The sequence below is a fragment of the Marmota monax genome, unplaced genomic scaffold, assembly GCF_021218885.2.
Source record: "Marmota monax isolate L192 unplaced genomic scaffold, Marmota_monax_Labrador192_F-V1.1 WCK01_AAM20220418_F8-fsc00007, whole genome shotgun sequence".
Taxonomy (NCBI): Eukaryota; Metazoa; Chordata; class Mammalia; order Rodentia; family Sciuridae; genus Marmota; species Marmota monax.
Genome location: NW_026692781.1, coordinates 12,743,945 through 12,760,311, shown reverse-complemented (window position 1 = coordinate 12,760,311; position 16,367 = coordinate 12,743,945). Strand labels below are relative to the sequence as shown.

The 16,367-nt window shown below is 35.6% G+C and overlaps 1 protein-coding gene across 50 annotated transcripts in view; it reads left to right on the top strand.

Annotated features, from left to right (window-relative positions):
• The window catches only part of Ttn (titin), a 266,741-nt gene that overhangs the window by 147,021 nt on the left and 103,353 nt on the right, over nucleotides 1-16,367 (top strand). For 44 of the 50 annotated variants that reach the window (XM_058580253.1, XM_058580254.1, XM_058580267.1 and 41 more), the window contains 20 exons: nucleotides 2,853-2,966; nucleotides 4,266-4,334; nucleotides 6,525-6,605; nucleotides 7,487-7,561; nucleotides 8,197-8,283; nucleotides 8,710-8,772; nucleotides 9,163-9,252; nucleotides 10,684-10,734; nucleotides 11,413-11,814; nucleotides 11,986-12,264; nucleotides 12,630-12,905; nucleotides 13,044-13,183; nucleotides 13,481-13,607; nucleotides 13,700-13,963; nucleotides 14,341-14,607; nucleotides 14,727-14,990; nucleotides 15,079-15,218; nucleotides 15,345-15,471; nucleotides 15,590-15,856; nucleotides 15,964-16,230. In XM_058580253.1, the coding sequence (XP_058436236.1) occupies nucleotides 2,853-2,966; nucleotides 4,266-4,334; nucleotides 6,525-6,605; nucleotides 7,487-7,561; nucleotides 8,197-8,283; nucleotides 8,710-8,772; nucleotides 9,163-9,252; nucleotides 10,684-10,734; nucleotides 11,413-11,814; nucleotides 11,986-12,264; nucleotides 12,630-12,905; nucleotides 13,044-13,183; nucleotides 13,481-13,607; nucleotides 13,700-13,963; nucleotides 14,341-14,607; nucleotides 14,727-14,990; nucleotides 15,079-15,218; nucleotides 15,345-15,471; nucleotides 15,590-15,856; nucleotides 15,964-16,230 (3,450 nt within the window). Of the gene's footprint in view, nucleotides 1-1,754; nucleotides 1,836-2,852; nucleotides 2,967-4,265; nucleotides 4,335-6,524; nucleotides 6,606-7,486; nucleotides 7,562-8,196; nucleotides 8,284-8,709; nucleotides 8,773-9,162; nucleotides 9,253-10,683; nucleotides 10,735-11,412; nucleotides 11,815-11,985; nucleotides 12,265-12,629; nucleotides 12,906-13,043; nucleotides 13,184-13,480; nucleotides 13,608-13,699; nucleotides 13,964-14,340; nucleotides 14,608-14,726; nucleotides 14,991-15,078; nucleotides 15,219-15,344; nucleotides 15,472-15,589; nucleotides 15,857-15,963; nucleotides 16,231-16,367 lie in introns of all 50 variants that reach the window. The other 6 variants (XM_058580277.1, XM_058580268.1, XM_058580261.1 and 3 more) reach the window with 4 other exon arrangements.

Genomic DNA, 16,367 nt, shown 5'->3' with positions numbered 1-16,367 from the left:
AATCTGAGCCCACTGTACTGTGAGCTATCGTGTGGTTACAAGGGGGTAGAGCAGAGCGTCTCCCACTCAGTGTGTTTTGCTGAACATTATCATGAACAAAGTACTTTTTAGAAGATGTAAAATCTAACTCTATTAGAAAGATAACACAATGCCAATTCAGATAGGAGTTGATAGCACTTTCAAACTAAGTACAAACAGCTGCAGAAGCAGAGCACACAAAGATGGATTTCAGGCAGAGACATGAAGAGAGTTGTGTGGAAGAAGTAGTGTTGAAAATTTTGACAGATTTTTGCATGTGGTGATCAGGGAAATGGAATTCTAGGCAAAAGGAAAGAGCATATTGAAAGGCATACAGGTGGAAGGGTCTAGCAAGTTCAAGAACTGTTGATGTAAATTTGAGTATGAATTGTTTATGTAACATCTTAAAAGATAATAATAGAAATAAAGGTAGGGGTCATATTTTTAAGTTCTTTGGATTTAGAGGTCTGTTTTTTTGTTTTGGTGTGGTTTCCCAGGATGCCACCGAGGGCCTTGCATATGCTAGGCGAGCACTCTGCCACTGAGCTAAATCCCAGTCCTGTTTATTTTGAGAGAGTCTCAGTAAATTACCTAGGCTGGCCTCAAACTCGCTATGCCTCAGATTCTCAAATATCTGGTGTTACAGGTGTGTGCCACTTTTTGAATGCCAGTACAAGATTATATTCACAGGGAAAAGGAAGCCTCAAAGGTTTTGAAACAAGTGTACAAAGTAATAAGATTTGAGCTTTAAAAATATAACTGGCAGCAGCACAAGCTATTGAAAGACAGTGATAAAAGATCCATTGTAATTAAAGTCATTAAGAGCTGGAGAAAACCAGTGGTGGTAGAAATGGAAAAGGGCAGTGGTTTTGAGAGAGACAGAGTTGGCTGACTATTATCAAAACAATTAAGGAAATCAAGGAGCCCAAGATAATTGTAGCTAAGTGGCCAGGTCAGTTCACTAATTTTCTGAGCTGATAATAGAAAGAAGATAGTGAGCTATTTTTCATTTTTAAAGTATGTTATTTCAGAATGTTGCATTAGGAGCTTAGGAAACAGATCAGGCCTAGAAAAAGAGAAAGAGAGAGAGAACTTGAAGTCCTCTGTGTGGAAATATGAGTTGAGCATGCAGAAATGATCACTCAGAAAATGTAGAGTGATGTTTTTTAAAGTGCCAAAGATAGTCCACTGGAGAACACCTACATGGAAAGATACACAGATGAGGAGCAAATGAAGAAAGCTGAAAATGCTCATTTATAAAATTAGAATGCCCACAAAGGCACCATGCCTCAGAAACCATCCTCCCTGTGAAGTCTTGTAAGATGAAGTTCTTTTCCCATATTCTTGCCTGCTCTTTGCAGAATCTTGCACATCTTCTAAATTCTTAATAGTAAAAAAAAATAATTAATATCTTTAAAGTGCCTGAAGTGCCCAAAGAAATTGTCCCAGAAAAGAAAGTGTCTGTTCCCAAGCCTGAAGAGCCAGAAGTTCCACCTGCCTCAGGTACATGGCTGCTCTATAAATCTTGGAAAGATGACTAACATCTTCATCATCTTGCTTTGATTGTAGATGGGTCTTATATATTCATCTGTTGTCTGTCTCATGTATTGGCATTATTGGTTTCTTGGGGACCCCTGAATTATATGTTATGGAGTATAAGGAGATAGGTTGCAACTCTGCAGTTGTACTATTCTTCTCTAAAAACAGTCTAAAATAAAAATACTATGTTTTTTAAGTTGAAGAGACTCCTGAGGAAATAATATATGAAGAAAAAGCATCCATAACCATTGGTAGAAAAGAGACTCCCCCTGTTGAAGGTATACATTTACAAGTATATGTTTTTTTAATCTCTTGAAAATTCCTGTTAGAAATGCAAAAGTAGTTTAGACTGACCCTCCTACTTACCATCATGTACAAAAGCATTCCAGCACATGCTCCACTGCTTTGTTTTTTCAAATAATTGTACTGCTTTGGATTAGAATCTTTCATTTGGTTATTCTCGATGGTGATTCATAATTATAAAAGGCACCATTGACTAAAGTAAAATTGGAAGCATTGCATTGGATTCTCACATGATTACCCAGTATCAAATTTTACATCATCTCATTTGCCATCAACATGCATAGAATAAACTAGTTGTTGGCAGAAAATTTAAGTGTAAGAAAATGGAAATCTCTTAATTCTTTTTCTATAGGAATTGCTTTGTGTGAAGTGTTTATTTTTTGTTTTGTGACTGTAATCTTTACATGTATGTGAAATCTGTAATGAGTCCATGTGGAACTTTACATTACAATCTTGTATCCCTTGTCAACATTCTTTAAAGAACGTGAAATTGAAAAGTATATTGAGCCTGAAGAACCTAAACCTGAACCTGAACCACAGCCAGAAGAAGTCCCAGTACAAGGTATTCAATTAATAGGACTTAAATCTTCATCATCATCTTCTTGCTCTTGAACTATACATGGTTTGTGTTGTTCTGTGTGTTCAGTGGGTCTCTTTGCATCTATTTGTGTGTAAGATATTCTTCGTTTTAAGTGTGCATTTTATTCTTATGTTTCCATGTATTTGTACCATTTATCTGTGTCAATCGTAGCTTATCTGGATGCTTCCTTTGTTTTTATTAGTGCCTTTGATATATTACTCATCACCTGTGTACAGTGTTGATATCTTTGTTTTTTGTTGGATACTGTTTTATGTTTTGTGTTGGAAACTGATATTACATATCAAAGAAAGCAAACTTTTAAATTCATATATATTTAAATTTCTACCAAATATGCCTTTTACATACATGCTAACATATATAGATACTAACACTCCTGAAATACTCTTTCAAGAACCTGAACCTGAAAAGAAGGTTATCGAGAAACCAAAACTCAAGCCAAGACCTCCGCCTCCTGCTCCTGCTCCACCTAAGGAAGACGTGAAGGAGAAAATATTCCAACTTAAAGGTATCGGATATTACTTCCAAAGTCTTATTAACCTGCTTCAAACTTCTGTGCATCCATTTGAAATGGTGCTTGCAGGAAATGTCTTACTTTTGTAAGTGTGCGCTTTCAGACATGATCATGCTATGAGAATTGGCGTGTGTTTCTGCTCCCCTGGGGCCCTGGGCTGCCTTGTTAAGCCATGCCTACTGCCCACAAGTCAGCCATTGCATTGTGACATCATCCTTGACATCTGGATTCTGGGGCTACCTGACTAACTTTCTTATGTGGAGTGGGGAGGAGGGTCTTTTTTTATTTCAAAGCCTGGTTGCTCTGTGTGTCTTGAAGTCTTATGCATGTGGAATATACAACTGATCTTTCCATTGATATTTTTAACATGGCAGTAAAAACTTTATATTAAAGCCAAAACTTTTTCTTAAAGAAGTCTAGGTTCTTTTAAATAGAAGTAATACATTTAAGGGGTCCAATAGCTGATATGTGCTCATGGACCATGAAATGAAGGCCTAAGTACAACCGGTCACTTCTGCTCCCCCACTTTTTTTTTAATTTAATAATAGAAACCATTGTATTCTATGATGTTTCCCAGGGTATCTGGAAAGAATGGTTGTTAATATATTTGATATCTAGTATATCTGCCCATTACTAAACTTCCATTCATTCTGTGTTTTGATTTTCCTTTGAATTGATGCAGTATTTCTTGATTTTTAAAATATAACATCTATAAAAGATCTGAAATAAACTGGAAAGAGTACATTATTCTTTCAATTTTCATAAAATCTGTCTCATTTGCAATAAGATTTGTTCATCTAAAAAATTCTAGATATAATCTTAGATAAGCATTTTTCTCATGCTTCCACATCTACAAAGCCAAAATCTTTCTAGAATAAGACGACATTTCTTGTGATTCTTGCCCCCTTTCAGTTCCTCCCTTTCAATTCCTCCCTTTCAATTCCTCATGGGTTTTAGGTCAGATGCAGGAAAAGAAAAGCAAACAGTTCTGAAAATGTCACCTTCTTTGAGGACAATGAAATTTTTTCTCCTTGAAACAAATTTATGCTCAAAGGAAAATTTATTCTTTCTTTAATGAATAAAAAAATCTCTCAGTCTTAATTTATAACTCAGCTTTGGAGTCAAACTGCAGTTGTGTTCATGATTTCAGAGCTTGGATGTTCTTGTGGCTATTTGGGCTGCTATCAATGCTTCCTGGACATAAGCAAGGCTTGGTTTTGATTCATGGCATAAAAAAGTATTTGCTTTAGAATAAATGTAAAAATAATAACAGTAAGATCATATTCTTTAAAGCTGTTTCAAAGAAGAAAATTCCTGAAAAACCTGAGGTTCCAGAAAAAGTGGAGCTTACACCTCTGAAAGGTATTTCACAGACTGATAGTCTGTTTACATGTATCTACAGTATCCCTTCATCTGGTTCTTTGCTCTTTTGGTTTTCATAGAATGTTCTCCCTTTTTTTGTCTCTCTCTTTTTAATTATCATAGTAGTAGTCTTGTTTATTTCTTGCAATTTTGTGGCTTTTATGGTCCTGGCTCATGAGTGTTGCTTCCTCTGTCTCCCATCAATTTCATACATCATGCTAGATGTTGTTTATCCTTGTCTTATTTCCATATGTCTATCTGCATTGTTTGAAAACATCAGATTTGACGCGTTGGCTGAAATTAATATTAGGAGACATCTTAGGTTAAAATGCTGAGTAGTAGTAAGCTTCAGGGATTCACCTGGAAGTTCACATTTTAACCAGTGTGACAAGCACTACAAATCATACCCTACTGAATGATTTGTATGGTTTTCCTCACAACTGCCCTGTCACTTTCTTCCCACTCCAAAGACATTTTCTCAGGTGTACAGATCTCATGTTTCAGGTAAATTTCATTATCAATGCAGATCACTTTTCAAAAGTGATTTTTCTTTAAACAGTCTTTTCCCCCATCTACAATTAGACCTTAAATAAAAATAAATAACTCATAAAAGTCTGGAGAACATCCACTAAAAATAAACTTAGTTTTTCTAGTAAGTTTAATGGGTAGCTGCATTCTGTTCTGTTTAAGTAATCAATTCATCCAGACCCAGGAAGTGAATCTGAATGAATTGATTAGTTAAATAATCACCTGTATACCTTTCCTGATTCATAAAATGGACATTATAAAATAATTTTATCATATATATTAACTAATAAATGTCAAACATTAGGATAGCATTTAGTGACATCTAGTGACTTTAAAAAGAGTAATCACTAGTGGGTGTGTTCTGCCCTGGGTCTCAAACATCAGTAAGATCTTAAAATTAATAATATGGAAAAAACAAATGCACAAAAGTATTTTCACTATGTCCATTATATAAGTAAAGAAAATGTGTATCTTGCTATTTCAGCTTGAGTTAACTAGATGCATAGTTTCAATCAATGAAAATAGCTATGTATTTAAGAATATTGGTAACTCACAAATAATATTGAAGGCCAGCACAATTTATCATGAATAAAATTTAATGTTTAACTGTTAAAATTTTACTTAAAATATTTGGCATTATAGAACATGATTATTTAAATGAAGTACATAATTGCCTTTTGTGTGTTTTTATTTTTGAAGTAAGATGTATACAGTTTTCTTTATCACATAAAAATCTATTAATTGCAAGTGTCTTCTTTAAGCACCAAATGGGAAATTTTACAGAAATATCTAAGAAATTCAGATTTCATCTCACTGAGCACATATGTTACATGATATAAACAATGTTTTAAATTATATTTTAATTGTTATCAGTAGAGAGTTAAAGTGGCTCGGTAATTACTAAGAGTATTTTGTTTTGCTTTCCTATTTAAACCCATATTTTTTTCTTATTATAGCAATAAGAAAAAAATAACATCATCTACAATGTTTGGTATTCATTGTAGATGCAAGAGGAAATTAATTTGGAATTCCTTGGGTCACTTGTACTTTAAATTCAAGAATATTTTCTTATTCATAAAAAATGAGCCTCTAACATTAGCCTTAAAATTTTATGGTTCTATCATATTAAGTTAGTAATATTCCAAAAAGGAGACCTTAAGAAAGGATACTTCTCTTTAGAAGGTAAAATATGGTCTTCCCCCAACATCAAGGCCACAAACCAGATCTATGGCTTTCTCTTTCCTCAATGTAGAAGACTGAGTGATAGCCCTAACTCTTGCCAATTTAATGTATTTAATGGTCAGGTAAATACCAATGTAGATTTGAGCTATATACAGTTGCACATTGGAGCAAAGATGCTGTCGAAAACCCTTGCAATTTGGTGAAAGGCTCATAAAGTCAATATAGCACAAAATCTGTGTTCATCAAGATGAATATATTTGCCTTAGTTAACGTAATTGAATTTCATCATAGAGTTGTATAGATATTTGCAGAGGTAATAATTTGACAGGTTTATTTGCTTTTAAATTCTGTGAATTTTTATGCAATAAAGTTGTTACTTGATACATTATAGTTAACCAGTTTGGGCAGAGACATTTTTCATGTTGATATTCCATTTTTATATGAATTCACTTCAAAATTTGAATTCATATCCTTTTTAAGTGCCTGGAGCTGAAAAGAAAGTCCGCAAATTACTTCCTGAACCTAAACCTCAGCCAAAGGAGGAAGTTGTTCTGAAAAGCGGTATAGTATCAGCTTTAAGTATCTAAAAAACTGACTTGAAAGCTTACAAAATATTTCTGTCCCATGGTTTTCTTTGCATTAGGTATCTTATTTATCAAAATGTGTTAGTGGTTTCATTGAAAATTAAGGCTGTGATTTCCAAATCTTTTTAAAAAGGAGACAGAAATTTTGAGAGCATTCATAGCATTTCAAAATTTATCATGTTAATAGAAATAACTAAATTGATACTATTCTAAACTAACAACAATGACCGTGAATGTCATTTTTCATAACCAAATTACATAGTCAAATACACTAAACCAATTAAATAAGCAAAACTACTTAAGCATAAATATAATTTCAGTTTTAAATTATGGCACAGGATCAACACTAATAAGTAATATTTTTAAAAACTGAATCGCTTTCCTACTAAATATTTAAACACTAGAAACAAGGTATTCAATAGAAGAATCAAGTTCTAACATTGTCTTCATATGGAATAACTGATTTCTAGGCTACATTTCTTTAGGTATCTCTGCTTAAGTAAACTTTCTACTTCTTATTTAAATACTTCTTCATAAATTACAGCATTGAATTATTATTGGAATTTGCTGCTATTCAAATTACTCATTTTTTGTTGGAGCCATTTCTGCCATGCAATTATCTTTGAATAGAATCTCTAAAGAGAAATAACATGACTAAGTACTATGTAAATAAACAGCAAATGTTGATTTGGCAGGGAGAGAGAAAAAGCATTTTTAGTGAAAATGCTAAAATTTCTAGGGCATGTGTGTGCATGTTTTTCATTTTCCTTGCTTTGTACATTATTTGCATTTGTCAAGCTTGTTCAACATCTTCATCAGTTTGTCTTGGTTTACATATAAACCTTTTTGTCTTTTAAGTTCTAAGAAAGAGACCTGAAGAAGAAGAGCCTAAAGTAGAACCTAAAAAAGTAGAAAAAATTAAAAAACCAGAAGGTAGGAATCTCAGCGACAATTTGTGAAATTATCTTTTAGCAAAGTGGAAATTTATTAAAAGGTTTATCTTGTAAACACAACTGAAGTGAAACATAAACATAGCTTCATATTTCATCTGTATGTAATGTATGTTTTCCATTGTCTGCTTTCTGCTTACTTTTGTAGTAATTCCCAAATACATTCATGTATTTCCCATAATCTTATTATTATCATTCCCTTTCCACTTACGTTCTTCCAGTGGAAATGACTGAAATGATAAATTGGCTATAGAAGAACTTCATGGGAGGGGGTTGGCAAATGTTTCATAGTCTATGGGGGCTTTTAAGTGGGTTGAGTTTATTAGCCTGTTCTCAAAGGGTCTAATGATTGAGAACTATTCTAAAAATGATTTAGAAAGGGAAAATTAGTGGAGTTGGGTAGCAAGTGGATGGAATAAAAGGAAGAAAAATGAATTGAGATAGATTCCAGAGGAGAAACTAGAAATCAAATGAGAAAATGTAAGGTGCTTATAAAAGTCATCAATAGAGGTTTTTTTTGAAAACTAGAAAAATAAATACTTGGAGCTACTATTTTAGAGGAGTTGATTTCTAAGTATTCAAATCTTAACACTAGAAAATAATCTTATTTTCTTAAAGTACCAGTACTAAAACCTGTTGAAGAGGTTGAAGTGCCTCCAGCTACTGTTACAAAAAGAGAAAGGAAAATTCCTGAACGAGAAAAAGGTATAAACCTATGGTTGCTTTCTCAGTTGTCTCTAAAGATGTGGATATTAGCATTTAAAATATGATTGTACTGGCATCTACATTTAAATATGTGCCTTAATCTAGTATCACCCATATCTTAATTTTCTTTACCATTTCACACTGTACCATTTGCTAATGATCACCCATTTGTTAAATGAATTGCTAGGAAAAAAATAATGGGCAATAAGATGAAGAACAACATTAAAACCAATAAAAATGCCTTCCTATGATTTTTGAATATTTCATTTAAAATTAAAAATAAGCTTACATCAATACTTGGTTTGATAAACATGTGTGCATAAATTCTGTCTTCTAAGTTATGTTGTCTGCTTGATTTTAGTTTTGACTTTGTGGGACTCTTAAAAAATACTGTAATAACTTTCTCATTTCTATGAATTATTTTAGTGCCTGAAATTAAGCCAGCAATACCTCTGCCTGGTCCTGAACCAAAACCAAAGCCTGAACCGGGTGAGTGAGTTTATCCTCAATGTCACGGGCACATTCCTTCAAGTTCCACACAACTCATGCATGCATAGTCAGTAAAAAAACATACATGAGGGCTGGGGTTGTGGCTCAGTGGTAGAGGGCTTGCCTAGCATGCATGAGGAACTGGGTTTGATCCTCAGCACCACATAAAAATAAAATAAAGATATTGTTTCTACCTAAAAACTAATTATATATATATAACATACATGAAAGTCATCATGCATCAAATGATTTCTAATATCTCTGTATGCTTCTCTGGAAAACTAGTTATTTGAAGATTTCACAGTTACTTTCAAAAAGGCAAACAGGCTACCACACAGGGTTTCAAGAAGTGACAATGGATACCTTCATACAATGCATTTCTCTCTACAGAAGTGAAAATAATGAAACCTCCGCCCGTGGAGCCAGCACCAGCCCCCATCGCTGCCCCAGTTACAGTGCCAGTGGTTGGAAAGAAAGCAGGTATTTATCCTGTACTTTTCTTGATTAAAGTTTCTGGATTAAAATGAAAGCTATCTTTTATTTAGAACATAGACATCACTTCAACTGTGGGGATTATGACATATTATGTTTTCTTCATCTGATATATTTTACCATCCAGTCTGTCTCCCAACGGAAAAGCATAGGGTGCGTTCATTGGATCATGCACTCCTGCAATTCGTTATTTCTTTCATATCCTTTTGGTATTAAGTAATGAAGATGTTTAAGGCTGATCAGAACTAAGGACACAGTTTCTCTAAGAACACACATACAAGAATCCCATGGAACTCCAAATTTCCCTTGTATCCTACAGAAATTATAGCTCATTGTTTAAAAAGACGGCATACTGGAATGATATAAAGGAAAATAATGGTTGAAAACCTTGTGAATATACTAAATGAAACCGAATTGTACATTTTGAAATGGCTAACATAATAATTTTTATGTTAGGAATATTTTATCACAATAAAAATGTTAAAAGACTACATTGCTCAGTCTTTAAATCTATATAAGGATTTAGACCAATAATGGTACAATTTTTAATTGTACTAACTTAATGGTATAGCTGTCTCAAAAGCAAATTCAAGGTACTTATCAGTTATATATGAACTATTTAATAGTTTATCACTTAGGCAATAGTTTCAAAACCAAAACTGATTTGACATGTAATTATTAATCATAAATACACATCCTATTTGGCCCTTGGCAGGTTATTTGATCTTATAAAATTTTTATTTAAAATTATCTCAAAATATTTTGGATTTTTTTTACATTTAATGACACAAAAATTACTATGTTCTTTTGACTATAGTTTAATTTTTAATATTTATGCTAGATTTTGTCAGTGGTATTTACCACTTGGGCATTGTTCTTACTTTTAAACTTGCAAAATAGTTCAGAAAAAAAGTGAATAACTGCCAAAGAGCTAATTTCCTTAGTCTTCCATGGATTTGTTTGTCTGCTCAACTTAAACACAAAAAAGAAAGGCTTTTGGTAACTTCTGGCTCATTTCCCTTTTCCCTATATGAATTCATTGCAGACAAAACTTATTTCCTTGGTTCTCATAATCAATACATACAAATACGTGTAAAATACTTTGCATAGCTAGGCAAGAGCAAAACTCTTCCTCACAGGTTGACAGTAAGCCTTTCAGAAATGAAAAGAAACTAAAGGCACTCCTGAGACAATTTTTTAATACTAAATATGTTAGCAATTTAGCTTAGTTCCATCAGTCTCTGAATACACCTTCTTGGAAATGTTGAAGTATTCTCCATAGAAATCATATAAATGAAACAACTTCACTTTATGTATTAATATTTATAATATAGAACATGACTCATCCCAGGTGATTGACTGCTGAGCATGAAATTAGTCTGAAAATTGTTTAAATGCAGAGTCTTCTTTTTATTTCAGAAGCCAAAGCACCTAAGGAGGAAGCCGCCAAGCCGAAAGGTCCCATCAAAGGTGAGCTCCATTCCCCAGGACCTGTACACTAACCTTTCACTCTGAATTCCTATACTTTACATTAATGGGGAAAACAATTTTCAAAATTTACAACAATCTTTATTATTTCTAATTGATTCTGTAAAACCCAGTATGTCTTCTTTTTCAAATAAGCTACCTCTAATATTACTTGAATGGATGTCATGTATATAACCAATTATATTTTAGCATAATAAACCCTACAAGTTTTTCTTTTCATTTAATTTGTTCTTTTTAATTATACATAAAAAATAGAATGTATTTTGACATATTATACATATGTGGAGTATAACTTCCCAACATGATGTGGAGTCACACTGGTCGTGTTCATATGTGAACACAGAAAAGTTACATCTGATTCATTCTATACAGGAACACTTTCATACAGGTGATATTATGTATGACAGTTAAAGTAATTAGACAATAGTCTGGATATTTTACACTTAGGATTAAAACTTGATAAAATGAAGTGTGTTTATTATTTATGAATTCCTTACACCATCTCATTTTCCTGTCTGAAACAAGGCAATATATATTGAATCCATCTTTCAAGTGCCTGGTCTTTAGTTTTCTGTTCTTGACTCTGAGTTGCTTTATGGCTAGTTTATCCAGCAGGCATCCCAGCATGCCAATTCAACTTTTTGTTTTACTCTGAATTAGGTGTAGCCAAAAAGACTCCTTCACCCATCGAAGCTGAAAGGAAAAAGTTAAGGCCTGGAAGTGGTGGGGAGAAACCTCCTGATGAAGCCCCGTTCACCTACCAGCTGAAGGCTGTGCCATTGAAGTTTGTGAAAGAAATCAAAGACATCGTCTTGAAAGAAGCTGAGTCCGTGGGCTCTTCTGCAATCTTTGAGTGTTTAGTATCCCCCTCCACTGCAATCACAACCTGGATGAAAGATGGCAGCAATATCCGAGAGAGCCCAAAGCACAGGTTCATCGCAGATGGCAAAGACAGAAAGCTGCATATCATTGATGTTCAGCTTTCTGATGCTGGTGAATACACCTGTGTTCTACGTTTGGGAAATAAAGAAAAGACCTCCACAGCTAAGCTTGTTGTAGAAGGTAAGTTCCAATCTCCCAAACATCATCGGTATTAAACTTTGCACAATAAATCTTAGTATAAGCAACTTTTCTTGTTGCTTTAGAAAAAAAAAAATCTCATTTCACCAAATAAAAGTTTTATTTCACTGACTATGATGATTATGTTCAAATTTATACTGCAATTTTCCACAGAACTTCCTGTGCGTTTTGTGAAAACACTGGAGGAGGAAGTCACAGTGGTCAAAGGACAGCCATTGTATTTGAGCTGCGAGTTAAACAAAGAGCGGGATGTGGTTTGGAGAAAGGATGGGAAGATTGTGGTGGAGAAACCTGGCCGAATTGTGCCGGGTGTCATCGGCTTGATGCGGGCCCTGACCATCAATGATGCAGACGATACCGATGCTGGAACTTACACAGTTACTGTGGAAAATGCCAACAACCTGGAATGTTCATCTTGTGTAAAAGTAGTAGGTTAGTACGTAGGAGGCTGAGGTGGGAGGATCACTTAAGCATGTAAGTTCGAGATCAGCCTGGGCAAACATAGTAAGACCCTTGTCTCCAAAAACAAAACAAAAAACAGTAGTAGGTTAGTACATTCCTAGGAAATTTTGTTCATCTTATTATTATGATAAGAAAATGTAAGAAAGAATGTGTTTCCCAGTATCTAAATATCAGAAGTCTTATGCCTTTGGTAATAGGGAGACTATCGGCATATTATAGCAGATTACTGATATCTACTTCTATGAAATTTTTTTCTATTTCTGAAATTTACTAAGGAAGTCATTTACATTGCTCAAATCTTAATCATTTTTCTTTCTGACTTCCTTTTCATACAGAGGTTATTAGAGACTGGCTGGTGAAACCTATACGAGATCAGCATGTGAAACCCAAGGGGACAGCTGTTTTCACCTGTCACATAGCAAAGGACACTCCAAATATTAAATGGTTCAAAGGGTATGATGAGATCCCCATGGAACCAACTGATAAGACTGAGATTCTGAAAGAAGGAAATAAATTATTCCTCAAAATTAAGAATGCTATGCCAGAAGACATTGATGAGTATGCAGTAGAAATTGAAGGGAAAAGATACCCTGCAAAGCTGACACTTGGAGGTATAAAAACTTTACCTGTCATTCTGAAAGATAAATTTTGGAATTGCATAAGGCAAAATAACACACCAAAACCAAAAAAAGCAAACCATTTGTTAGATGGTTTAAAGTGATGTGTTACTTTGTCTCTGACCAATACAGAGCGTGAGGTCGAACTGCTTAAACCAATAGAGGATGTCACCATTTATGAGAAAGAAAGTGCAAGCTTTGATGCAGAAATCTCAGAGGCAGATGTTCCTGGGCAATGGAAGCTGAAGGGAGAACTTCTGAGGCCCTCGCCTGTGAGTACTTTATCATTTTAAGTTGTCATATAAAACTACTACATTCTGTATTTGGGTTCAATATTCAGATTTAGTTTAATAATGGGATGACTTTGGGCTTCTAAAGTCTCAAGGGATGGAATTTGATTCATTATTTGTGCCCAAGTCAGAAAAAAATTTGTGAATTTTTGTGACAGAAGATGTTTGGCTTATATTCATTAATAGTAATGTTTTAAACTTTATAGAAATCTGTCTGAAACATTTCTCCTCTAGGGACTTTATCTCATGTAAATGCTAACTGAGATTATTGTTTTCCAGACATGTGAGATCAAAGCAGAAGGTGGGAAGCGCTTCTTAACTTTGCACAAAGTCAAACTGGACCAGGCTGGTGAAGTCCTCTACCAGGCATTGAATGCATATACAACCGCCATTCTAACAGTGAAAGGTATGAGGTCTTAGGAACTCGGGGAGCGGCTCAGCTTCATTTCCTGGTCCTCTGCATTATGGACATCCTCATTCTCAATGTTTGACTTTCAGAAATTGAACTCGACTTTGCTGTGCCCCTGAAGGATGTCACCGTTCCAGAAAGGCGACAGGCTCGATTCGAGTGTGTGCTTACCAGAGAAGCAAATGTTATATGGTCTAAAGGACCTGATATAATCAAGGCATCTGACAAATTTGATATCATCGCTGATGGAAAGAAGCACATCCTTGTTATCAATGATTCTCAGTTTGATGACGAAGGGGTCTATACTGCAGAGGTGGAGGGCAAGAAGTCCTCAGCACAGTTGTTTGTTACAGGTAAGAGCTGATGAGATCTGACCATAACATCCCATGGACGGAATTTGTTTCATTATTTGTGCCCACGTCAGAAACACATATATTACTTTACACACATATATTACTTTAAAGATAGAACCCCAAGTTCTAAATCCAATCAGAACCACTACTTTACTTTCACAGTGACACCCCCCCACATACACACATTAAGAAAACCACAACCCCCCCCAAAAAAAAAACCTTAAATTTTTCAATGGAGAACAGCTCCATTTAAAAAGAATTAGTGTCATATGAAATGAAATGAAATTAAATGGGTCCCTTTTACCCAGGCAGGTTAGAGTGGAATCTTTCTGTAGTAAATTGTGTTTCTGAACATATTATCCATGCTTGCACTGCAGGTATAAGACTGAAATTCATATCACCTCTCGAAGATCAGACGGTGAAAGAGGGTGAAACAGCAACTTTTGTCTGTGAGCTTTCTCATGAAAAAATGCATGTAGTCTGGTTCAAAAATGACGTCAAGCTGCACACCACCAGAACGGTGCTCATGTCTTCTGAAGGCAAGACTCATAAACTGGAAATGAGGGAAGTGACGCTGGATGATATATCGCAGATAAAAGCTCAAGTCAAGAACCTGAGCTCCACAGCCCATCTGAAGGTCCTAGGTAAGTGCACCTGTTGCACCTGGACAGTTCCTAAATGGTGGGAGGGGTGGTAATTAAGCATCTTAGACCTGTTGTTCTTTGATGAACTTTGGTTTTCACATTGCTTCTGACTTTGACAGAGGCTGATCCCTACTTCACTGTGAAGTTACACGACAAAACTGGAGTTGAGAAAGATGAAATCATCCTGAAGTGCGAGGTGAGCAAAGATGTGCCGGTGAAATGGTTCAAGGACGGTGAAGAGATCACACCCTCTCCCAAGCATTCCATCAAGTCCGATGGGCTGCGTCGCATCTTGAAGATCAAAAAGGCAGAACTTAAAGATAAGGGCGAATATGTGTGTGACTGTGGCACAGACACAACCAAGGCCAACGTTACCGTGGAGGGTGAGTTGCCCCAAGACCTCAAATTTACCATTTCCAAAGCTGCCATTTATTTGTTCAGCCTCACTAACGGAACTTTGCGTACCTTCAGCTCGACTGATCAAAGTGGAAAAGCCGCTGTACGGAGTAGAAGTGTTTGTTGGTGAAACAGCCCGCTTTGAAATTGAGCTTTCCGAGCCAGATGTCCATGGCCAGTGGAAGTTGAAGGGAGAGCCTTTGACGGCTTCCCCTGTAAGTCAGAGCTGATGAGGCAGGAGGGGGTGGCTCTGTTGTTTAAAAGGGGAAGACTTGGTGATTTGCAGACACTTATTCACTCATGTGAATAACATTCTTTCTCCAAACTCTCACTCTAAACAGGACTGTGAAATCATTGAAGATGGGAAGAAGCATGTTCTCGTTCTTTATAACTGCCAGCTGGATATGACGGGAGAGGTTTCCTTCCAGGCAGCCAATGCTAAATCTGCAGCCAATCTGAAAGTGAAAGGTAAGCCCCCCCTCGAAGGCACCTTTCTGTATTTTCAAGACTTCCTTTTAAGACCCTAATTGATCAAGGTCATGAATGGAAGCATTCTGACTTGATCCACACCATCCTCTTCTTTCAGAGCTGCCACTCATCTTCATAACACCTCTCAGTGACGTTAAAGTCTTTGAGAAGGACGAGGCTAAATTCGAGTGTGAAGTATCCAGGGAGCCGAAAACTTACCGGTGGCTGAAAGGAACCCAGGAAATCACAGGTGATGACAAATTTGAGCTTATAAAAGATGGCACAAGGCATTCGATGGTGATCAAGTCAGCTGCTTTCGAAGATGAAGCAAAATACATGTTTGAGGCTGAAGATAAACGCACAAGTGGCAAACTGATCATTGAAGGTAAATGTTTTTATCAGCTAGGCCACCCCAACATGATTTTTTTTTGTCTTTGTGTTTATAGTTCCTTGTTAAAGTGTTAGAATTTATGAGTTTTTTTTCTTTGATAGGAATCCGGCTCAAATTCCTTACCCCTCTCAAGGATGTGACAGCAAAAGAGAGGGAAAGTGCCGTGTTCACAGTGGAACTATCCCATGACAACATCCCAGTTAGCTGGTTCAAGAACGACCAGCGCTTACATACCAGCAAGTTGGTCTCAATGCACGATGAGGGGAAGACACACTCCATCACGTTCAAAGACCTGTGTATGGATGACACCTCCCAAATTAAAGTAGAAGCAATGGGAATAAGTTCAGAAGCTAAACTCACTGTGCTTGGTGGGTACTATTGTAAAATTAATTCCATTCAGTTAAATTTAACATAAATTTGTAGAGTATTTATTACATGAGATAGTCTTCTAAGTGTATGCTGAATGAAAGCAGTCCCGGCCCTTAAGAAACTGTCACCCATGTTA